We start from the raw sequence: 22,227 nt of genomic DNA, 5'->3' as shown, positions 1-22,227 counted from the left end.
AGTTGAGTTAAAGCATTGTCACACACAAAAGCAGCTAGCAGATTTGTTAACCAAGTCACTTGCAGTAGAACAATTTTGTTATTTAAGAGAAAGATTGGGAGTTAAGGAGTTTCAATTAAGGAATGGTGTTGGAATTAATTAAAACTTTATTAGTTGTTGGAATTAGAGGTGGGAAAATAAACCGGTTAACCGAACCGACTCGAAAACTGAACCGAAACCGAACCGGTTTGAAACCGATTATGTAGAAACCGGTTTGGAACCGATTGAAACCGTAGGTTCGGAACCGGTTTGTAATTTTCTCCGCCAAAACCGGTTTCAAACCGGTTAACCAAACCGAAACCGGCCATAACCGGGCAAAAACCGGTCAATACCCGAACCGAAACCGATCAAAACCCGAACCGAAACCGATCGTACCATGGTAAGAAACCGGTCAACCCGAACCGAAACCGATCATAAACCGATTTTGACTTTTGTTGACCAAACCGAACAGGTTTTAACCCAAACCGAACCGGTTTTAACCCAAACCGGTTTTGAGTTTTAAACCGGTTTGTGCACCTCTAGTTGGAATGGTTGCTGTTGGAAGATTTGGCAGAGTCAATAATAGGACCTAGTCCTAAGGAGAGTTCAGTTATTTAGATTGCACGTTTGTATTTCCTAATATTATGCTTAGTTTGTTATGTATTTGATTAAGTCTTTTTTCTACCGTTGTAAGTCTGCCTATATAAGGCTCTATTAACTATTGAATAAGATCATCCAATCATTCAATAACTTTCTCTCTATAATTAATCTGATCCAACATTACATTGGTCTAGGCGGCGCATACACTAACACTCAAACCCCCTAACTTATGATCTATCTCTTCATGCATATCACTTCACATTTTCAGCAAAACTCCCACCGCCTCTTTGAAATTGGGGAAAGATCGAAAGAACAATTTTAATGAGATTGGAGTTTGAACATGCATGGCCGGTGGGCGAGCCGCACCCCTGGCAGAGGCCCATTTTTCCCTTGAGCATAAAATTTTTTATATATTATGTGTGTGTATATGTATATATTTAAAAATATGGCACCTTGTAAAAATTATTGGGCCCTATTAAAAGTTTAAACCTTATAATTATTGAATCCAAGTAAATTCTCAGGACCAACCCAGAGTTTGAAGATGATTTAGTAGTTGTTGTGTAGATAAGGAACTCGACAGATTGAGGAGGAATGACATGTTGTTCACTAAGTGTATTCATTAAATAGATATTGCTTGTTTATACTTATTATATATGTTAGGCTCAGGCCAAAGAACACATATGCAAGAATGAAAAGCTTGACTTGAAAATTAGCGGAAAGCAAAGGAAAAGACGCAACAAATAAATGCAGGAAATGACGCAAAAACAAGTTGAATAATCTAATTACCTCCAGTACGTTAGATAATATAGTTTTGTTGGAGACTTTTTTAAGCATATGTCACAAATCGTGTTACGGAAAATTTGTTGGAAAATAACATAAGCATTATGACGGAGAAAACATATGAAATCATGGTTAAAATGTGCACATTCAAGTGATAAAATTAACCTCTAGAGAACCATTGTTATTTTTAGCTAAACATCATATGGACTTCAAGTTTTTCTATCTTATTGTAGAAAACTAACCATTAAAAATGGTGACAGTTTCATATACCCATTAATGCCATGCATCAACATGATTGTATTTTCTTGGCTAAACAACCACAACCCGGATTTTATTAGTTTGAAAGAAGGGTAATACATCAATTTGTAATCAGTGAAATCAAATCTTACAAATTCTTTTGAATTATAGTTCTTAGTACCCCCTCATCGTTTGGAAATCCTTCTGGAATCTGAGCTACAACATCTTGAATCACCATGTTACTTATGTTGGCTGCACTCGCATAATGAACCCTAATCTCTAAGTTTTTCATAGCATCCATCAGTCTTGCTGTCGGATGGTTAACTTCAGGAGATTGAACCCTAATTACAGCTCGTGATCCAATTATTTTAACCTCCACTTGACTTTCACTAACCATACAGTCAAGTGCAAGCTTAAAGTTGTTTTGGATCATCAAGGCACCATCTTCGACAATCAAGGGCAAGCTCTCAGCTTTCTTAGTTAAAGTTTCGACCTTGGACTTAAGTTCACCTATGTAGGTGACTGCATCAGCCAATAAAGAAGCTTTGTCCATCTTTGAAACGCTTGGAACCACACTTCGAAGTGCATAGAATCGTTGGTTTAGCTTCTCCCTTCGCTCTCTCTCCATGTCTTTGTAACTAGCGTTTCTGTGATCGGTTATGGTGTTCTTGTTCTTTTCACGCTTCTTCTTTGGCGTGTATTCCCTAGTCGAAGTAGAAGGAATAATTCGTAGATCTTGTAACGATAAGTCTGTTGGCAGAAAGTTAATATAAACGTGGGTCATATAATCCATTTCCGATAATATTTCAATAAAAGTGGGTTGTATTTGTTGCATTTGAAGCTATAGATCGAAAATCTATATAATAGGAGGAAATTTGTAAATTATAATCTTCTACATGCGAAAATAGATAGTTTTTCAGTTTTGTGTAGCTTCCTTTAAGCCAACCATAGACTATTTTTTTTTCTTTTGAAGAAGATAGTTTTCAGTTTTGTGTAGTTTCCTTCAAGCCAATTATAGACTTCAGGTGATTTAGTAATACCATATTAGTTTCAAATGGTATAATAGGAAAGTCGCACGGTGGACTTTGGACCAACAACGACAAGCATCAGTGGAAGTCGCATGGGGGCGACCTTTTAAGTTATTGATTGGAAATGACAACTCGGGTGGAACTAGAGACAAACAAGAAAGAACACCGCAGTTCTTCTGAGCCAGGGTTTGAAATCCAGCATGTGATTTCATGACCGGATACTTGTCAGACGTGGTCCAAAGTAGCTCCTTTTGTTGCAACTTACCAACTTCTACAAGTAATTAAAATAAAACCATCTAGAAATCTTTGTATTTCTAAACCACCTAAAGATAAAAAGAAATCATTATTGACATAGACATATATTTATGCATATACATACCTTGGTGAGTGAATGGTTGAACTTGATGAAGAGTAAGGTTTTCTTCCATAATTGCATCACTTTCATTCCTAAAATATGACTTCGTAAGTTGGATTAGACCCCAATCCTTTTTCAATACATCTAAAGAACCAAACTCAACACCACCCCTAGAAGTCGCTACACATACCAACGTTTTGATTCCATGCAAATAAACCTCTTTAGCTCTCTTGCCACCACTCATCCGCAAAGCGTAGTCACCAGCTAACCACACGAACGAGCCGGTGCCATATGTGCCACCAACGATGTCTTCTCCAAGAACAAACTGTGCAGCCGACTGCATGAACAATTCTTCGATGGTGCTAGACCCTTGATGAGGGTTTGAGACATAGTCTCCAAAGGAAAGATAAATATTGTGATAGTTGTCTTCAAAAGCTTGCTAAAAGATGGCATAAATCCACCATTGTTGACAACTTTCCACTAGGTATTTTAGTCGTTCTTGAAGTAAAGATGGAATTTGTGGAACCAACAAAGGTGTTGGAGATCCAAAAGATGGTGTTTTCTCCATGGTGTTTTAGTCCAGGATACACGCTTGCCGAATTTTGAACAAGAGTAAATCATTGACATAAATAACATGCGTGGATCAACGTTACGGCCATGGCGGCGGCTCACAGTTTTTCGATTGGAAGGTTTATAATAGATATCTTGACCATAAAAGTCGTGAGAACAATTGACTTAATATTTATTTAACTACTAGAGTCTACAACACCAATTAAATGATTCATCTTATCTTAATCTTAATATACTAATAAACAAAAATAATTATGTTTAGTTATCTAACCACATTCAATCCTATTCCTAGCATAAAATTTCTTCCTAATTTTCTGATCTCTCTTCTCCTTAATCCATGCTATCTATAGGTTAAGGGTGAAAAATGATTTGACCCATGAGTTACAATATTTTCAATATATTTCAAAATATTATACGCACATTAATGACAATTTACAGCAATATAATATCTAAAATATAAGATAAAATAACAAAAGACGTCATTTATGTTTAAACGTTTTTTCAGTTAACATCCTTTAGCCATAGAAATAGCAAAAAACATACTTCATGTTTCAAATCCTTTTCACGTTAAGTCTTTTAGCCATAACTCAATTAAATGTTTTTCGTTAAATCTAATCATGTGCAAGACACATGAGGGTATATTCGTCATTTCATCATTTTATTAATTAAAAATATCAATAACATATTAATATCCTTTTTAATAAATTATAATACTCATATTATATTATACAATATATGTATATAATCACACATTATTTTATATTATAATTATAATTATACTATAATGTTATTATAAACACATTATATACACACATCACTGGTCTAATGATTTGAAGAATGGAGAACGCCACCACCACCGTTTCAGATGAACGGTCCCAGCACCACCGTTTCAGATCAACGACTCCAACGCCGTCTCAGACGAATGACGACCATCGCCATATTAGACGAACAGCCACCACCACCACCATCACCATCACCAAGGTATGAGACGAATGCCATGACGACCACCACAGATCTGGAAAACAACCTCTTTACCCAAATTCTGACAATCCTCTCCGTCGCTGGCCACCGTCTCAGATGAACGACCACCACCGGTCTAAGAAGAACGCCACGACGACCACCACGATTTGAGCAAAATCTCTCTTTCTACCCAAATTCTAACAATCCTATTCACCTTCGGCTAGGCTTTCGAGGTATAGACGGATTTGAGTTCGACTACATTCAAATTGAAAGCCCTAGGTTGAGATGAAGCCGGATCTGAGTTGGATCCTTGCGACGGGGAAACCCTAAGTCACCGCTGCCGTCGCGAGTGGTTGTTGGCTTGACCGGACCCGCTAACCCTAAATCATTTTCCCACTGGAAAAACTGGTTGTCGTGATGATGGATTGGAATTCGGATGGTGATGATAAAGATTACGTGGACGGATGGCGACGACAATTAGGCGGTTGCAGGTATTGGGTAGATGGTGGAGACGCAGTGGTTGGTGGTGGCTATCGCAAAGGTGGGTGACGGTGCTGGTGGAGGTGGGTGGCAGGAAAGGGAGGGTATATAGAGAAAGAGAAAGAGAGATTTATATAATTTTATTTTTTTAGTTATAATTATTAAATAAATTATAAAATTACAAAACTACCCCTCATATGCCTTAAACATTATTAGGTTTAACAAAAAAATTTAACTATGTTATAACCAAAGGATTTAACGTGAAAAGAATTTGAAACATAAAGTATGTTTTCTGCTATTTTTTGACTAAATTGAAAAAACACTCAAACATAAATGACGTCTTTTACTATTTTGTTAAAATATAATTATACTCCATATATATTGTATCTTACTTTTCATTATAAAAATTAAGCATTTTTTAATAATAATACTTGTGTTTGAATTATGTAAAGCTTCTCACTTCATATATATAAAGTTTTTATCAATTATGTTATTTAACTTAAAATTTTAATTAATGTGATTATTTAATTTTAAAAATTTAATTTAATTTCTAAACATAATCATTCTAAAAAAACCTGTAGACATTGAAACCATTATCGATTCAGGTTTTTTTTTTTTTTTTGGTAAAAACATTATACGTTCATGATGTTTGTTTTTCAGAAACGTCAGTTTCATTTTTTTAATTTCACAAATATTTATGACATAATCAATTTCAACAAAAGAAATCTATCTATAGTAATAAACAAAAAAATTAATAAGGATGATATGTCTTAACCACGTTCAATACTAACTTCAATTTTTCTCATATTTTCTAATCTCTATTTTTCTCAATCCATGTTATCTGTGGGTCATAAGCTTATTTTTAACCTATATAAAAAAAAGGTATTTAATGTAATTCATACTAATTTTTTTAACCTGTTACATCTGATTTTACTATTAAATAAATATCAAAAGTTTGACCATTATTTTTTTAAAACTAATATAAACTATTGAATATCTATAATAAGTTTAAAATCAAATAGTGAATTATTAAATTAGTTAAATAATGATTTACAAACTATTATCGTAATATAACTAACGATCTACGTTTATAATATATATTTAATTATGTGTGCGCGTCAAATTTCGTTGAATAAATACAATATTTATAATTTTACAATTTGTGAAACACTATTTAAGTTCTATTTGTATTGATCATATAAAATACATTTATTATGTTTAGGTAATAATAATATTTGATTTTATGTCAAAAACATTATTTCAATCTTAGCAAAATGTAAAATTTAAATACGTAATATTTGAAATGTATGTGATAATATTATAATTAATTTATAAATTTCAAAGTAAATCATTAAATTACGTATGGTTAAATTCTTGAATTTCGCTTATTTGAAAAATTCCGTATAGTTCACTAGTTCAAAAGCTAGTTTCTTATATTCTATTTCAATTAAGTTGATTTATTATCTACTTCACGTACCGTGATCCATTCACTAATTATGTTGCAGTACTTTCTTTTTTTTCTTTTTAAACGCCAACATCATTAAGGACAGAATAGGAACACTACAAATAGTAAAGGACCGAAACATACCAGAAATGCAAATATAAAAATACAAATAAACAATTATAACTGGAAATTAATAAAATATAAGCTTGCACCCCTTTTTCCGATTAAGGCTCACTAATAAGGAGGCCGTTTTTGTATTGTTTACCACTCTGGATACCGAAATGGAGACGCTTGCAAAAATGAGGTCATCATTTGATTTTCAAAACATCTAATACGTAACCGTTAAAATGGATTGAACTGCTAGACATTCCGCTTTATTTGCTTTATTCGTTTTATGCTTACTCAAAAACTCAAGTAAGGTTACTACATGTTATTATAATGTGTTAAATATGGTTTTAGTCACTGATAACACCAGTCTCGTATCACCAATATTCTCTGCTTAATTTGCTCACATTGGATTGCTTATTTGGGAACTCACAAATTTGTTTATTGTTGTTCTTTAGAGACTTCATTGGAAGTCACGTATCCTGGTACTACTCCCATCTGAGCATGTTTAATTGTGAAGTTTTCATATGCTCCACAACAAACTAAGACGAAAACGTGTTGACGATATTCAAGGCATGACATTCCTTATGAATCACGAATCTCTCCTGATCACGGTCGATGCAAGATTTGTGTAAAATGTTACAATGCACCATGTCAATCTACTTTGTATCATTACAATCACTTGGTTATGGATTTACCGTCCTGATTGAGTTTTGCCCCATCATCTCAAACGAACATGAGTACGTGGCTTGGATTCCATTTGTAAGAGCCTAACTAAATTATACTAGGATATTTTGCACCTTGTCTCCGATGGGTTACCCATTTAAAAACTCACATTTTTGTTTTCGTCAGACGAATTAGTTAGTAGTTTCATAAGAATTTGTTTGTTTAAATCATTTCACACCCCTTTTTGAGGAAGCGTGAGTGCTCACTAATATAACAAAGAAATAATATATTATATCATGTTACATAATCTGAATTTGTTTTCTTCTTATACAGCCTTATTTTCACTTACTTCAAATGCAATTTTTTTTAAATAAAAAATTGGATATTTTATGCCCCACTTAAAAGTTATGCATCTATTATACCAAAGGTTTTAACGGGGAAAGGTTAAAATGCAATGGTGGACAAAAATGAAATGAGAAATCAAAGAAGGATTTGTGGTTACATAAAAAGCCTTTAGAAAAAACAATAAAAAAGTCACAACTCAAAATATAAATAAAAAACGAAAAAAATTTAAAAAACTAAAATGTCCCCCCTCATTCCTGTTACAAAAAAAAAAAAAAAAAAAAACGCCGAAAAGACACAGTGCCGAAAATGAACAAACAACATAATGATAATAAAAAAAGACACAATATGTCGCAAAATATAACACAATATTGAGTAATATAACACAATATAAAAAAGACAAAAAAATGCAAAATCAATGACAAATATATATATATATATATATATATATACAAATGATAAATAAAAAGACAAATGATCTTTTTTCCTCGCATTGTGTCTTTTTCAAGGTTTATTTATTTATTTATTTAACGAGGAAGACGGTGGAAACATTTTTGTGTTTTTACATTTCTCTTTTTTTATTAAATTTTAAGTTATGATTTTTTTAATTAATTTTTCATTTTTTTAAGGGTTTCCTTTTATGGCTGCAAATACTTCTAATCCTTCTTATTTTTATCTTCATTTATAAAATAACTTGACATGGTTTTAACTACCCAAAAAACACCCTTATTTCCAAAAGTTGGGTTGTCCTATAATATAATAAAAACACACCATATTCAAAAAGTTGGGTCGCTAACCAAAGGTACTATTGCTTAAAGGGTACTCAGGTGACATTTTATAGGAAAAGTTATCGGTTCGAGTATTATTTGTGTCTAAACGTCGTGTGTGAGCTAGGGGTTCTACCATAGTGGCCCTTTGGGTGATGGGTTTCCTCTTGAACTGCTGACGAGTCTGGTAACCTATGTTGTTTGCGTTTGTGTGAGTGGATGACCTTTTGTCAATGGGTGATTCTGGGTTACCAAACTTTGTTGGTCGTTCAAGAAAGAAGTAAAAAAAGCTTGCCTAACTTTGATCAAGCAAGGATGAACATAAGCAGAAGTATGATGATATATTGATATAGTTCGGTCAAAGAAAGTTCCAGTGTGTTTTCCCACTAATGGAAAATAATTTTGGAACCGAATAAATATACGTATCAATTAACTGATTGGCCAACATCAAGAGGTTGAAGTCGTGATGTGCGAATGTTGCTCAATAATAATGTGAATGGTCTCAGGGTATGATTTATCCATAGTCAATAATCAATCACTACTGCTTTTTGGCACGTAGAAAATGTGGGGAATTTAGGAGACTCAATAATGTTTGAACACTATGCCAAGAATTTTATTAGGTTTAGGGTGTGAAGAGGTAGGTCCCAGCAAAGCCCAGTTGGACCCGCAAGACTCACCTTGAAAAGGGACGTCTGCGCAGTTGAACCCGCAAGACTCCTTAACGGACGTCTGCGCGGTTGAACCCGCAAGACTTAACTTAAAGGGACGTCTGCGCAAAGACCAACTGGATCCGCAGAACCCACCATGCTCAGAGACGTGACGTCCCTACGTGCAGTACGCAAGCTGTCCCCGCAGGAAACGCCTCCCAATGGTCGACGTACTCCGCCTGTTCCCGTAGTAGCGGATACTAGCCATCAGAGAAGGCTACCCGCGCAGCAAGGCTACACGCACAAGGCACTAAACTCTCAAAATAATTCAGTAATGTCACCTGAAGAAGGAATGAGCAAAGCCGGGAATACTCCCGCCCAAATGAGCCAGTCCGTACGATACTGGAGGATCTTTTGTACTGTACCTGACGAGGTATGGACAAAAGATCTGACCAAAGATACGACAGCTCACTGACAACAGTATGACGAGCAGCACGCTCTTGTACTGTATGTCACTATTAGCCGCTGCCTACTCACCAACCTGTCGGAGGACATGCATAGCCTGCAGTTGGTGGAACAGGAATAGTACACAGCCGGCCTGGTCACTATCAGCCGCTGCCTACCCACCAACCACCAGCATGGCATGTGCGTAGCCCACAGTTGGCAGAACAGGAACACTATTCAGCCGGCTGTACCTGCTTGGAAACCTACCTTCGGCTATAAATACTCCAACACCTTGGAATGGTATTATCTTATATCTTATCTCATATCTCATATCTTGATATATTACCTGATATCTGCTCTTGTCATTCTCTTAATATATACTTATATTCAAGAGCAATCTAGTCTGATTCTCACGCCGGAGGGTGGTCACAAGGAGGTACCCCCCCTTCTCAGTGACGAGCTCACGGTGTCTGTTTTGCAGGTTATCAGAAGAACCATCTTCGCCGGATCTAACCCCTCGTGGGAAACATCTATTTAACCCCCAGATTATCCTTAATCTGCCCACGGGGTCGATTAGTGTTTCTTCATTGGCGCCATCCGTGCATAAAAGCTAGAACTACTTCTTTTTCAGTTTTTTCAAACTTCTGGAGAGATGGTTAAAGTTACTCCGGTCCCAAAACCAACGAGTGACCAAGAAACCCCGGTAACCACAACCCCAGCTACTGGGGGGAATACCGGCGACTACACAGTTTTTACGAACACTACCCCGGTTACCCAAGCCGGGGCAAGTGCAGTAAATTTTACGAACACTACCCCAGTTACCCGAGCTGGGGCAAGTGCAGTAAATAATCTTTCACTGGGATTCACCGATACCCAGTTAGAGAGACAACGGACGAGGCTCCCCCGCCAAACACTCGATGAAGTTAAAACGTGGGCGGAAGCACGTCAAAAAGAATTCCAAGCTGAGTTGGATGAACGCTTACGTTCACTCCAACAGGCTGATGAATTCGGCGAGTACTTGGACGATGATTCGGAGGAATCCGATAGTGACGCGAACCCTCGTCATAGGGCGAAAGGGAAGCGTAAGGAAACGGACTCCCCACCGAGAAGGCATTTTGGAGAAACCTTCAAACAAAAAAAACCCGGGTGGAAACCCACGTGACTTCTCCAAAACCTTCAGACCAACTGCTGCAAATGCGGGAACGTCCAAATTTGCAAGGGACATTGCGGAAGCAATCGCCCCGAAAAGTGCCAAACAGATGTCCAACATCGGCACTTACGATGGTATATCTGATCTAGATGATCATTTGAACAGATTCATAGCGGGGGCAACCGTCAGTAATTGGACGGAACCTACGTGGTGTTACATGTTCCAAATGACGCTTGTTGGGGCAGCTAGAGCGTGGTTCGATCGTCTACCGGTCCACCACATCTACGATTGGGCAGACTTCCAGCAGAAGTTCAGCCAACACTTCAGCCAACAAAGAAAGTATACCGAAGAGCAATGGACAATCCTCAACTGCATCCGAGAGGAAGATGAGTCTTTACTAGACTTCATCACGCGCTTCAATTCAAAGAAGCTAAGTCTGGGCACTATTAGCGAAGATCTTGTTCGCGCTGCTTTCATCTAGGGCGCGAAAGACCCAGAGCTCATCCGCACCTTGATGGGTAAAGATGGCATGCCGTCCACATGGGATGCCATCATGACAGCAGCTAAACGCTTTGCGGAAACGGAGAAGCAACTGGGTAGAGATCTCCCCCAGAGTACAAACCTCTACACCCAGAAAATAAGAGAAGACAACGTCCTTACCGCCCGACTAAACAAAAAGCGGAAGCTAGGCATTTGGCAGTTAAGGGTAAACTTTGACACCTCATCCGGCTTGCAACATCGGTTAGGCGGAAGGGATAACGTACAGTCGAACCAGAACTCCAGATGGACGCCACTCACCAAAAGCGTCACCGAGATATTCGCCACTGAGAAGCTCCCATGGCCAAAGGCTCCAATAATCCGACATCGTCACAATGCTGATCGGAGCAAATACTGTGACTTTCACAGGACAAAAGGCCACAACACTGAAGAATGCACAGACTTGAAGGACATCGTCGAAGCATTTGTCAGAGATGGGACCCTCGCGCACCTCGTGGCGTAATGAACGCTGAGCAGGCTAATGCGTGTAGAACCCCAGTTGGGGAAAACACGAATAAAACTGCAGCTTCAATGTCGGAGACTACATACTGCGTAAACAACGAGATTCCGAACCAAGTGCATATCGGCTCGAAAGGCTCGATGACACTCCCAATAACATGGAAGGGAGCTCAATTACACAGTCTGCATGTAGATCAATTCCAAACTCGTAAAAGAAAAGGCCCAGAGCCACTTCTAATGGAAATGATTCTCCTTATCACATTGACGCTGATGGTCTTACGTTTATACTTATGAACTTTCTACACTAATATGCCGGTCTTCACCGCATACATAAGTGGGGAAGTAAGTCGTTGCGTGTGGAAGGCGGCAAAACCCGCATAAACACAAAAAACGGCAAACCTTCACGCAGGTCAGTCGTAGGTAAAGTTTGGTCATCCCACTAAATGAAAGTGCCGGTCTTACCCGCACAAGTCATGATAGAGGAAACCGAACTAACCTATTTACAACCACGCGTCGAACGGTTAACTTATTCAAAACACTGATATGCCGGTATTCACCGCATAATCACGTGGAAAGTCGTTGCGTGTGGATGGCGGAAAAACCCGCATAAACACAAAAAACGACAAACCTTCACGCAGGTCAGTCATAGGTAAAGTGTGGTGATCCCACTAAATGAAAGTGCCGGTCCTAACCGCACAAATCATGATAGAGGAAACCGAACTAACCTATTGACAACCGCGCGTCGAACGGTTAACTTATTCAAAATACTTAGAAAATTTCTAACAGAAGGATGAGGAAAACCTCCACGCAGGTCAGATATAGGTGAAGTTTAGCCATCCTACTAAGTGCAAGTGACGGTCTTACCCGCAAAATCACGAAGGAGGAAGCAAAACTTCAACCTATTATTTACCACGTTCAAAGGTTAACTTATTCTAAACACTTAGAAAATTTCTAACGAAAAAACGAGGAAAACCTCCACGCAGGTCAGATATAGGTAAAGTTTAGCCATCCTACTAAGTGCAAGTGACGGTCTTACCCGCACAATCATGAAGAAGGAAGCAAAACTTCAACCTATTATCTACCACGTTCAAAGGTTAACTTATTCAGAACACTTGGAAAGTTGCTAATTTAAACTAAAGTATGCATGAGCAAGTCATATAACGTTTATAAAGCAAGTCATCCACTGAAAGTAGCGGTCCTACCCGCACAAAGATTTGTATTCCATAATAATTCAAGTATTACAATAATGGCTGGGTAACTACCCGCCTACAAGAATATAAATCTATACAATGTAAACCTATCCTAACAGTGGGAAGGGATCTAAAGGTTCAAGCTTCAGGACCACTCCCTCCAAACCCACTTGTACCCGCACCATCAGTTGGCTGTGGCGGTTCAAGGAAGGTCTTAAGAATGGTTAGCCCATCATCATCAGCAGCAACTTCGTTCACCTTCTCCACCACCGGATGCGAGAAAGCGGCATACTGGTTTACTGCTTGGTCATATACAGCTTCAGTATCCACATCATATAAAGGGAAGTTGGAAGGCGGGATGCCCTTCTCAACGAATCCTAGACCAAGCAGGAAGCCGGCCTTTTCCCCATCCTCATGAGAAGCGTTGAGGGCTGCGCTCATGGCATCGTCATATGATGTGTCCGTGAAGACTCGATGCACAACCTACAAGAAAAAATACAAGTATCAAAACCTTTTCTATGTACAAAGAAAAGCGTAAAGATATTATAATATTACGTATACCTGAGACAACGCTTCTCGAAGAAGCCATTCCTTGGCAACCAGAGCCTCCTGGAGGGCAGCTTGAGCTTGGTTACGGGCGCTTTCGGCTTCACTTTTGTTAAGGTTGGCGAGCAACACTTCCTTAGCAGCAGCCTCTTCAACGCCCTTTAGCTTCCGCTCAGTGTGGTCAAGCACGCCCCTCTGGTCCAAGATCTCTTGGAGCTTCTTGGCGTCTTCCATAGCCAAGGCATCATGAGCCTGCTGGAGCCTCTCTAGCTTGGCTTTAAGCTCCTCATTCTCAATGCGTAGAGGCTCAGCAACAGCTTCAGCCTTGGTGGCCCTCTCAGTTGCGTTCCGTGCAGTTTCCTTAGCCAGCCGAAGCTGTTCGTTAACAGCTTGGGCAGCCTTGGAACGGGCCTCGAGACGGGCCTGAACTTCAACTTCAAGGGCCTGGAAGGCCTTCTCCTTTTCCGCAGCCACTGCGGCAAGCCTCTAGTTCTCCTCCCGGATGGCCCGCGCCTGAGCCACTTCCAGGCTACCCGCCGTCTTTAACTTGTCGTTTTCACGACAAAGTAACTCGACGCGCAGCTGCATCCGGGCAAGGAGAATCCGCAGTTCATTCGACAGCCTACCCTCCTGGTAGCTGGACATGGCTTCCCCCAGCGCACCAGCGGGGGCGGCGTGGCGCGCCCATTCGACGCAGTCTACAGGCGTCCGAAGGGTGGTTCCCCGGCGGATGTTCCACCGCGGAACAAACACCTCATTCGAATCCGACACTGCAAAAACAAAAAGCAGTTAGGAAAAGATAAAAAAAAAACATGAGGCCAAATTCACCCTACGCACCTGTAGGGTCGACAACAGGCCGGTAGCTGCCGAACCCATCACCTGAACCTAACGGATATCCATCCAAGAGGTCAGGCAGATGGGAAGGCACAAACGGGCTTGAAGCCCCAAACATACCTGCTGAACCGGCCGGGGGCGAGGTAGTTGCCGGCGCGGGAGGCACGGTCGAAGCCGCTGCGGTAGAAACCAACGGAGGTGAACTCACCAGAGGTGAACTCACAACTGTGGCCGCTGCTGCGGAAGAATCCACAGTAACACTCACCGCCGGCTCAGTGAAGGAATCAATGAATATGGCACTGACAGCCGGCGGAGATGTCATCACAGTTGGAACAGTTGGCTCAACTGGGTGAGCAACTGAACCAACTGAAGCACGCGCAGTCGCCTGGGTCATCGCCTCAGGTAGGTTGACCAAGCCTACCGTCATGGGTCCGGAGGTGCTCCTCCCTGCTCCACCCTGGAATGCGGTAGCATCCACGCCTGCACAAAGGATATATAAGTATAATGGCGGAAAGTTATGCAGTTAAAGTAAAGGAAGATTATACTTACGGGTTTTCTTGAACCTAAAGGTTCTGACAGGCGGGGACGAACCTGATGGAGCCGGCCTCTTCACGCCGCTCACCGTCGTCACACTGGGCTGCCCGGAGGTGACAGCCGTCTCAACCTCCGGAACAGTGGTCTCACTACCACTAGGGTTCCCCGCCGCTTCCTCGCTCTGGGTTTCCGAGTCAGACCGGACAACCGGATCGGCGGTGGAGGCAACCTTCGCCTTGCCCTTCGCGCCAGTAGCCTTCTTTTTCCGCACCAACAAAGTGCGTTCCGTGCAGTTTCCTTAGCCAGCCGAAGCTGTTCGTTAACAGCTTGGGCAGCCTTGGAACGGGCCTCGAGACGGGCCTGAACTTCAACTTCAAGGGCCTGGAAGGCCTTCTCCTTTTCCGCAGCCACTGCGGCAAGCCTCTAGTTCTCCTCCCGGATGGCCCGCGCCTGAGCCACTTCCAGGCTACCCGCCGTCTTTAACTTGTCGTTTTCACGACAAAGTAACTCGACGCGCGGCTGCATCCGGGCAAGGAGAATCCGCAGTTCATTCGACAGCCTACCCTCCTGGTAGCTGGACATGGCTTCCCCCAGCGCACCAGCGGGGGCGGCGTGGCGCGCCCATTCGACGCAGTCTACAGGCGTCCGAAGGGTGGTTCCCCGGCGGATGTTCCACCGCGGAACAAACACCTCATTCGAATCCGACACTGCAAAAACAAAAAGCAGTTAGGAAAAGATAAAAAAAAAACATGAGGCCAAATTCACCCTACGCACCTGTAGGGTCGACAACAGGCCGGTAGCCGCCGAACCCATCACCTGAACCTAACGGATATCCATCCTAGAGGTCAGGCAGATGGGAAGGCACAAACGGGCTTGAAGCCCCAAACATACCTGCTGAACCGGCCGGGGGCGAGGTAGTTGCCGGCGCGGGAGGCACGGTCGAAGCCGCTGCGGTAGAAACCAACGGAGGTGAACTCACCAGAGGTGAACTCACAACTGTGGCCGCTGCTGCGGAAGAATCCACAGTAACACTCACCGCCGGCTCAGTGAAGGAATCAGTGAATATGGCACTGACAGCCGGCGGAGATGTCATCACAGTTGGAACAGTTGGCTCAACTGGGTGAGCAACTGAACCAACTGAAGCACGCGCAGTCGCCTGGGTCATCGCCTCAGGTAGGTTGACCAAGCCTACCGTCATGGGTCCGGAGGTGCTCCTCCCCGCTCCACCCTGGAATGCGGTAGCATCCACGCCTGCACAAAGGATATATAAGTATAATGGCGGAAAGTTATGCAGTTAAAGTAAAGGAAGATTATACTTACGGGTTTTCTTGAACCTAAAGGTTCTGACAGGCGGGGGACGAACCTGATGGAGCCGGCCTCTTCACGCCGCTCACCGTCGTCACACTGGGCTGCCCGGAGGTGACAGCCGTCTCAACCTCCGGAACAGTGGTCTCACTACCACTAGGGTTCCCCGCCGCTTCCTCGCTCTGGGTTTCCGAGTCAGACCGGACAACCGGATCGGCGGTGGAGGCAACCTTCGCCTTGCCCTTCGCGCCAGTAGCCTTCTTTTTCCGCACCAACCAAGGACCATCTGCGGATTCCTCGTCAGAAGATGGCAAGATTAGAGGAATTCCAGCAGAGGTTTCAGCATTGAGAGGTCGAGGGTTGAATAACTCCTTACCTGGCCGCGTGGCGCTCAGAATCGGGTGGCCTGGCGGGTAGACCTCCACAAACCGATCCCTCGTTTGCTCCAAGATGGGCAACTCGTTCTCATCAAGAGCACGAGTACCCATCCGAGCGGGACCATCGGCTTCCCGCGGATGCAGGAGCGACTGCAAGTCATTCCCCTCTGAAATAAAAAAAAAGAAACAGTTAGCAGAAAAACCTAAATCAACAAAGAAGACAGAGCATACCGTAAGGGACAGAGTTCAAACCGTATTCAAGGACGATGGGAATCTGTGACGCCTCCTTCCACACCCGGCTCATCCCGAGCATAAGCTTATGCCTAGGATCTAATATGTAAATAGGCAATTTCAAATTAGACAAACTGTTTAATCAATGAGACTGTCATCATAAAGTATGACTTGGATGTTAAGTTACCTTTTAAGCCGAACCATCTCACGGGCCTGTTGTTTTGAGATAGGGTTGTCTAATCCAGTCTAAACCTCAAAGTTAGTAATAAGACGGACTATGTCATCATTAAAACGGTCTGTATAATTGCTTTGTCAGCAAGACGTGTTGAAATTTGATACCTAAAGTGTCATAACTCGATTGATGACTCATCCTCATGCATGGGCCTATAAATATAGGTAATTTCACAACCTCTAATTATCATTCCCTACGCCAAAATCAAGCCAAACTAGTGTTTTAAATGATTAAGAGCAAGAACAAGCAAGAAGATATGCTTTTGACCAAGTGCAATTACTGTGAAAGAGTTGATCAAGTGTTCCAGTAGCTATAGAAGAGTTGTCAATTTCATCCTAGGTTCTGTTGTAGCTTAAAAGTAAGGTATAGTGCATCTAGAACTCGTTTAAGTTCTTATATCATTCGTTTAAGCCATGATCGAGCTATAATAGATCAAAACTCGGTAAAGATGAGTTACAAAAGTTGCATAAGTAGTTGCAAGCATGTTTAGAGTCATAGAACATGTAAGAGAATATTGGAAGCATGATTTAAACGATTTTTAACAGAATCGAGCCAAACATAAAGCTTAGATGGACCGCCTAACCCTTCATACAGTTCGTCATAAAATATTTTCATACAGGTTAAAGTCAAAAGGTAGACAACCTGTCACAAGCTTATACTGGCCGTCTCACTGCGACACAGTCCATTTCATTAAAATGGACTATCTAAACTTACTTACACCCTGTCACAACTAAGGTTCAATCAAAGACCAGATCATAGGACCGTCTCATCTTCATGGTTTGTCTCAACAAAAATTATAATATTTTATTTAAAATGTTGTAATCTATAAACCAAACTAGGCTTTATAAACGAGGTTTGAAACGAAAAAACCAGGCCGGTATGATCTGTCGTTTGATCAAAATACGATCCGATTATTTATGTAAACCTATTTATTATAGGTTAAAGATCCTACAAACAAAAATTTTTACTAAATCAGTTACCCAATAGAACAGTACAGGGTGAATACATTAAACCTTTACAAACAGTTAAACATATTTTACTTTGTAAGATAAACGGGTTATTTGTCTTAAAGAGTTGTAAAATGTTTATATGCGATTACGTGATCTCTAAAACATTAAATAAAAACACTCGAACCAATTACACATGTATCTGGATTCATACATTACTAACTAGCAAGCATGCTGTATATCAGTCTCAACCAGTTCTCCAATGGGCGCAAATCCCGAGGAACCTTTGAATATTGTGTGTAGGACAATTGTAACAACCTGGGGAAAATAAATCAGATATCTCCATTGAGTTGTATAGAAAACTAACTTTGTATTCAATAAAAGATTATTAATTTTTATAGATTTTGTTACCGTTTCACCAGCATATGATAGACGTATTTTCTAAAAATTTCAGGTAAATGCGAGGATTAGGAGCTATACCGAATGATAGTTAAGCGTGTTCCCAGATGGCTCAATTTTGTTACAAATGAAATCCTTGTACTATTAAAATAATCTTTTGTAAACTATTGCTCGACTGTTTAATTATAGAGAAGTTTTCAATTTATATAATATTTTAATATAAAAGTCTTCCGCTAAAATAAACGTTATACTCTGATAAATTTACAAAACATATACCAACCGGTAGGCACACTTCTATGTTCTAAGTCGGGGAGTGACAAAAACCGACTGATGTGTGCCTGCGGTGTGGTAAAATATAAAAGAGAGAGATTTAGCTTTCGCACAAGATCGTGTTTTAAATTTATAAAAGTGATTTCTACTAAGACTGAACACACACAAAATAGGCAAGTGTACCTATCGTATATGTAGAATAGTATTGGTAAGAACCAAGTATCGATCTTTGGACACAAATGTTCCTAATAATAAATCCTCGTTTTAGTTCTGTCGGAGGGTTTTAATCATTTTTAGGTTGATTTTTTAAACTTTAATAAAAATACTTATATATAATGTATAGGTGACAAGAAAAGAAATTCTAAATGATTAAATCAACCATATGAAGGTTATAATCTAAGATCAAGAATCCACTCCATTCTTTCTTGATGATTATTAAGTAAACATGTGATAAATTTGTCCTAATAATATATGATAGTATAGTCCCTCATTTATAAGTTAACATATTATATGACATAAAAGAAAGTAGCATGTGTATTTTTAAGTCCATCCTTGCTTAATCTCATACTACCACGAGAATGTCAATTTAAGTAGACAAGTAGTTTAGAAAAGTAGAAAGATTAGGATTGACTTCAATTTCTCAAATACCAATTCTAACAACTTCGGGTGATTGTAGTTAACTCACACAACCTCCCATTGGTTGATTTAATTATGTTATAATTACACATTCCATTAACATATGATTTCTTTAACTAGCATGATAACCTAAACAATCTTGTTAACGATGTTATTTCCGAATTATCAAAACTAGAGAAGTATATCAGAATTATATCTCATCATTTCTAAGTACAATATAAGGATCCACGTTTTATCTTGAATAAGTTATCAAGATATTCTTTTTACCATTTCTAGTCTCCAAGAACATGAATGATTATTAATCATCAACCTTGATGTATTGAGTTATGACAAACTGAAAATTTTTCTTCTTACTTTTTTCAGGCTCTCATCACGACTTGACTCAAATTTTCGGGACGAAAATTCTTTAACATGGGAATGATGTGACAATCGTCAATTCCAGGTTAACCTCGTTAACTCAACTCCGTTAATTCAAACTTTAAAGATCGTTGAATCTATAACGCATACTTCATTACATTTAAACTAAGGTTTAAATGACGCTTAACATTTACTACATGTGTAGTAGTCTTTCGGGATTTGCACCGAAACGCAAACGAGTTGATAAATAAACGACAAACGTCAAAACACGAACTATGTGATTACTATGTGTTAGGATTATGTGCTATGTGATAATATTATGGTCATGTTAACTTATTGTGCAAGTATGATAGAATGTTCTAGAAAAACAACACTTGGAAAGTAGAGGGATTAGAATGTAACTTGTATATCTATAAATATATTATTAACTTAACCCTAACTAGTATTATTATCCTAACCCTAACCTACAAGTTCCGATCGGCTCTCTCTCACCTCCCTTCTCCACGGCTGCCGTCCACAAGAACACCCACATACACCATCAATTCAAGTCTTTGATCCAAGAACTAAGTGCTAGGAAGGTATATTTGATCATCCTTCACATCCTTGTTGATTGAATTTGATGTTTGTTGGGTTAATAACAAACCCTAGCTGGCCGATTCTAGGTGTTATATTGTTCATGTGATTCTTGAATTGATTTGATGATAAAGTGATAACTAGATTGATATTGATACATGATTGATTGTTGTTCTTGATTTAAATTAAAACACAAACCCTAATCTTGTATGTATGGTGTGATTTATATGCATGGATAGTAGTTATGGTGTCTAGAGGGTTATATGGATGCATGATAGTTCATAGATTGTTATGATGTTGAGTTTTGATGTGAACAGATTCTGGACAGAATATATATACGATGTTTAACTGACTGTAACGAAGTGTAAACGTGAAAATTGATTGAGATTGTGGGTACTGCAGTAAACTAGGTTGAGTCTAGTTTCTATAAAGTATAAATTCGTAATTTTTGGATAAGTGGAAGTATACTTTTATGATTTTACAAAAACGTGATGCAAAGCTGAGCTGTTAGACCTGCTGTTAGGTTATATTGTAAATTCTATATCTCATGAACTACGAGGCCAATTGGGTTGGTTCCACTTCTGGAAGTTGACTCACTGAGTTAGGAACCAAACCCAAGTGGTCTTGCATTTATTGGATTTTTCGTTTACCGGGAATTGCAAATAACATTCTGTTGTGCATGAATCTGACTGATATGAGTTTACTGTAGTGTTTTGATCATTATGAGAAATCTATATGGAATAAAAATAATATAAAATATGTTCTGGAAACCTAAGACATGTATGTTTCAGTGGTGATTTTTGGTGAATTAATTGAGATGATATGATCGGTGAAATAGTACAATCTTTCAAGTAGAAATTCTGTCACAATGAAACTAGCTGCTGAGTTGTGTAGGAATGCATGAAATATGATAGTTTTTATATAATTGTTGTATTTTGACCAAAATACCCTTGCGGGGAATAGTTGCTAGTTTGATTGCCATGAATTGACCAAATTGCCCTTATGGGGAATAATGGTTAGTTAGTCTTTGTTTGTTGACCAAAATGCCCTTACGGGAATAATTGCTTGTAAGTATGTTATTAATACATGACACGAAAGTAATTGCTCACTCGTGTATCGTATCACAATTGTACTTGTTTAAATCACACACGGTTCACAAACGAAACACGAAACATGATACGTGCATAGGTATTATGTGCCGAGTCTAGAGACTCGTTAAACGTTCCGATACTTAGAAAATCTCTTTGTTATTTTAGAACGCTAGAGAGTTTTCTACGACGCGCATCACTCGGTGATCTAATTTGGAATATTCTTCGCAAACAGTGAGTTCACTTACCCCGCTCTTTGAACTGTTTTCAAACGTTTTTCACTTGGGGGAGATAACATACTCCGATAAACGCATTTTTGAGATAAACACATATTTAAGATTTTGTTATAAATTATATATATCACTTGTAGAGGCTAAGCGGCACGTAACCCTTGAAGTCCCACGCATCGAACCGGTTAATATTTGGAATAGCGAGTCACTGTTGAGTAGTACTACTGGGTTTGACAAACCCCACCCGACGCTAAGCTCAACTGGAGGTTGAGTGGGTGTAATTTTGGCTAACACTTACCATGGTCTGGGTTGACCTGGTGACGGGCACTTGATAAACAGTCAGCTTCGGTCTCGAACCACTTAGTAATACTTGTTGTATAGATTAGCTACCTATCGATATATAATTTGACATAACATTATCTGGTAACACTTAAACGCTGTAACGTGGTTACACACTTAAACGCCGTAACGTGGTTACGCAAAACATTTAAACGCCGTAACGTGGTTACGCAAAACTTTTAAACGCCGTAACGTGGTTACGCAAAACACTTAACGAAAACGCTGAACTCAAACGCTAAACGATTTATCTTATATAACTTGTGAACTCACCAACCTCGTGTTGACCCCTTTTAGTATGTTATTCTCAGGTAGCCGAGGCGGGCGCGCGGTTTAGGAGCATGCATTAATTGTTAAACATCTTACTCTGCAAACTTAATTTTAACATTTACATTTGGTTTTAAGTCGTCCTGCGTGACGCAACTTTTGAATTAAGGTTTTACGCTTCCGCACTTATTTTTCATTTAAACGTTTTCTTTGGTTTGGTTATAACTAATGATTCCGATCCTGCCAGTTCACACCCTCTGACGGTAAAACTCCGTTAGTGGATTTT

The 22,227-nt window shown here is 39.8% G+C and overlaps 1 protein-coding gene across 1 annotated transcript; it reads right to left on the bottom strand.

The window, feature by feature from the left end:
* Positions 1-1,783: 1,783 nt before the first annotated feature.
* On the bottom strand, positions 1,784-3,361 carry LOC143594458 (transcription factor bHLH14-like). The gene is made up of 3 exons (XM_077073773.1): positions 3,043-3,361; positions 2,818-2,934; positions 1,784-2,385 (listed from the first exon to the last, which is right to left on the bottom strand). The coding sequence occupies exons 1-3, from the start codon at positions 3,359-3,361 to the stop codon at positions 1,784-1,786; spliced, it is 1,038 nt and encodes a 345-aa protein (XP_076929888.1).
* Positions 3,362-22,227: the final 18,866 nt, after the last annotated feature.

Source organism: Bidens hawaiensis, unplaced genomic scaffold (assembly GCF_021521415.1).
Source record: "Bidens hawaiensis isolate Kalapana, Puna unplaced genomic scaffold, B.hawaiensis_p1.1 tig00043655_1, whole genome shotgun sequence".
Classification (NCBI taxonomy): domain Eukaryota; kingdom Viridiplantae; phylum Streptophyta; class Magnoliopsida; order Asterales; family Asteraceae; genus Bidens; species Bidens hawaiensis.
The sequence above is the reverse complement of the archived record's forward strand: the minus strand, read 5'-3'. Positions and strand labels throughout refer to the sequence as shown.

Coding starts and splice junctions, on each gene's coding strand:
- LOC143594458 (XM_077073773.1), bottom strand. CDS start 3,361: ATGCAGTCGGCTGCACAGTTTGTTCTTGGAGAAGACATCGTTGGTGGC. Junction 2,935..3,042: donor TCAACCATTCACTCACCAAG/GTATGTATATGC, acceptor AATTACTTGTAG/AAGTTGGTAAGTTGCAACAA. Junction 2,386..2,817: donor GAACTGCGGTGTTCTTTCTT/GTTTGTCTCTAG, acceptor TTCTGCCAACAG/ACTTATCGTTACAAGATCTA.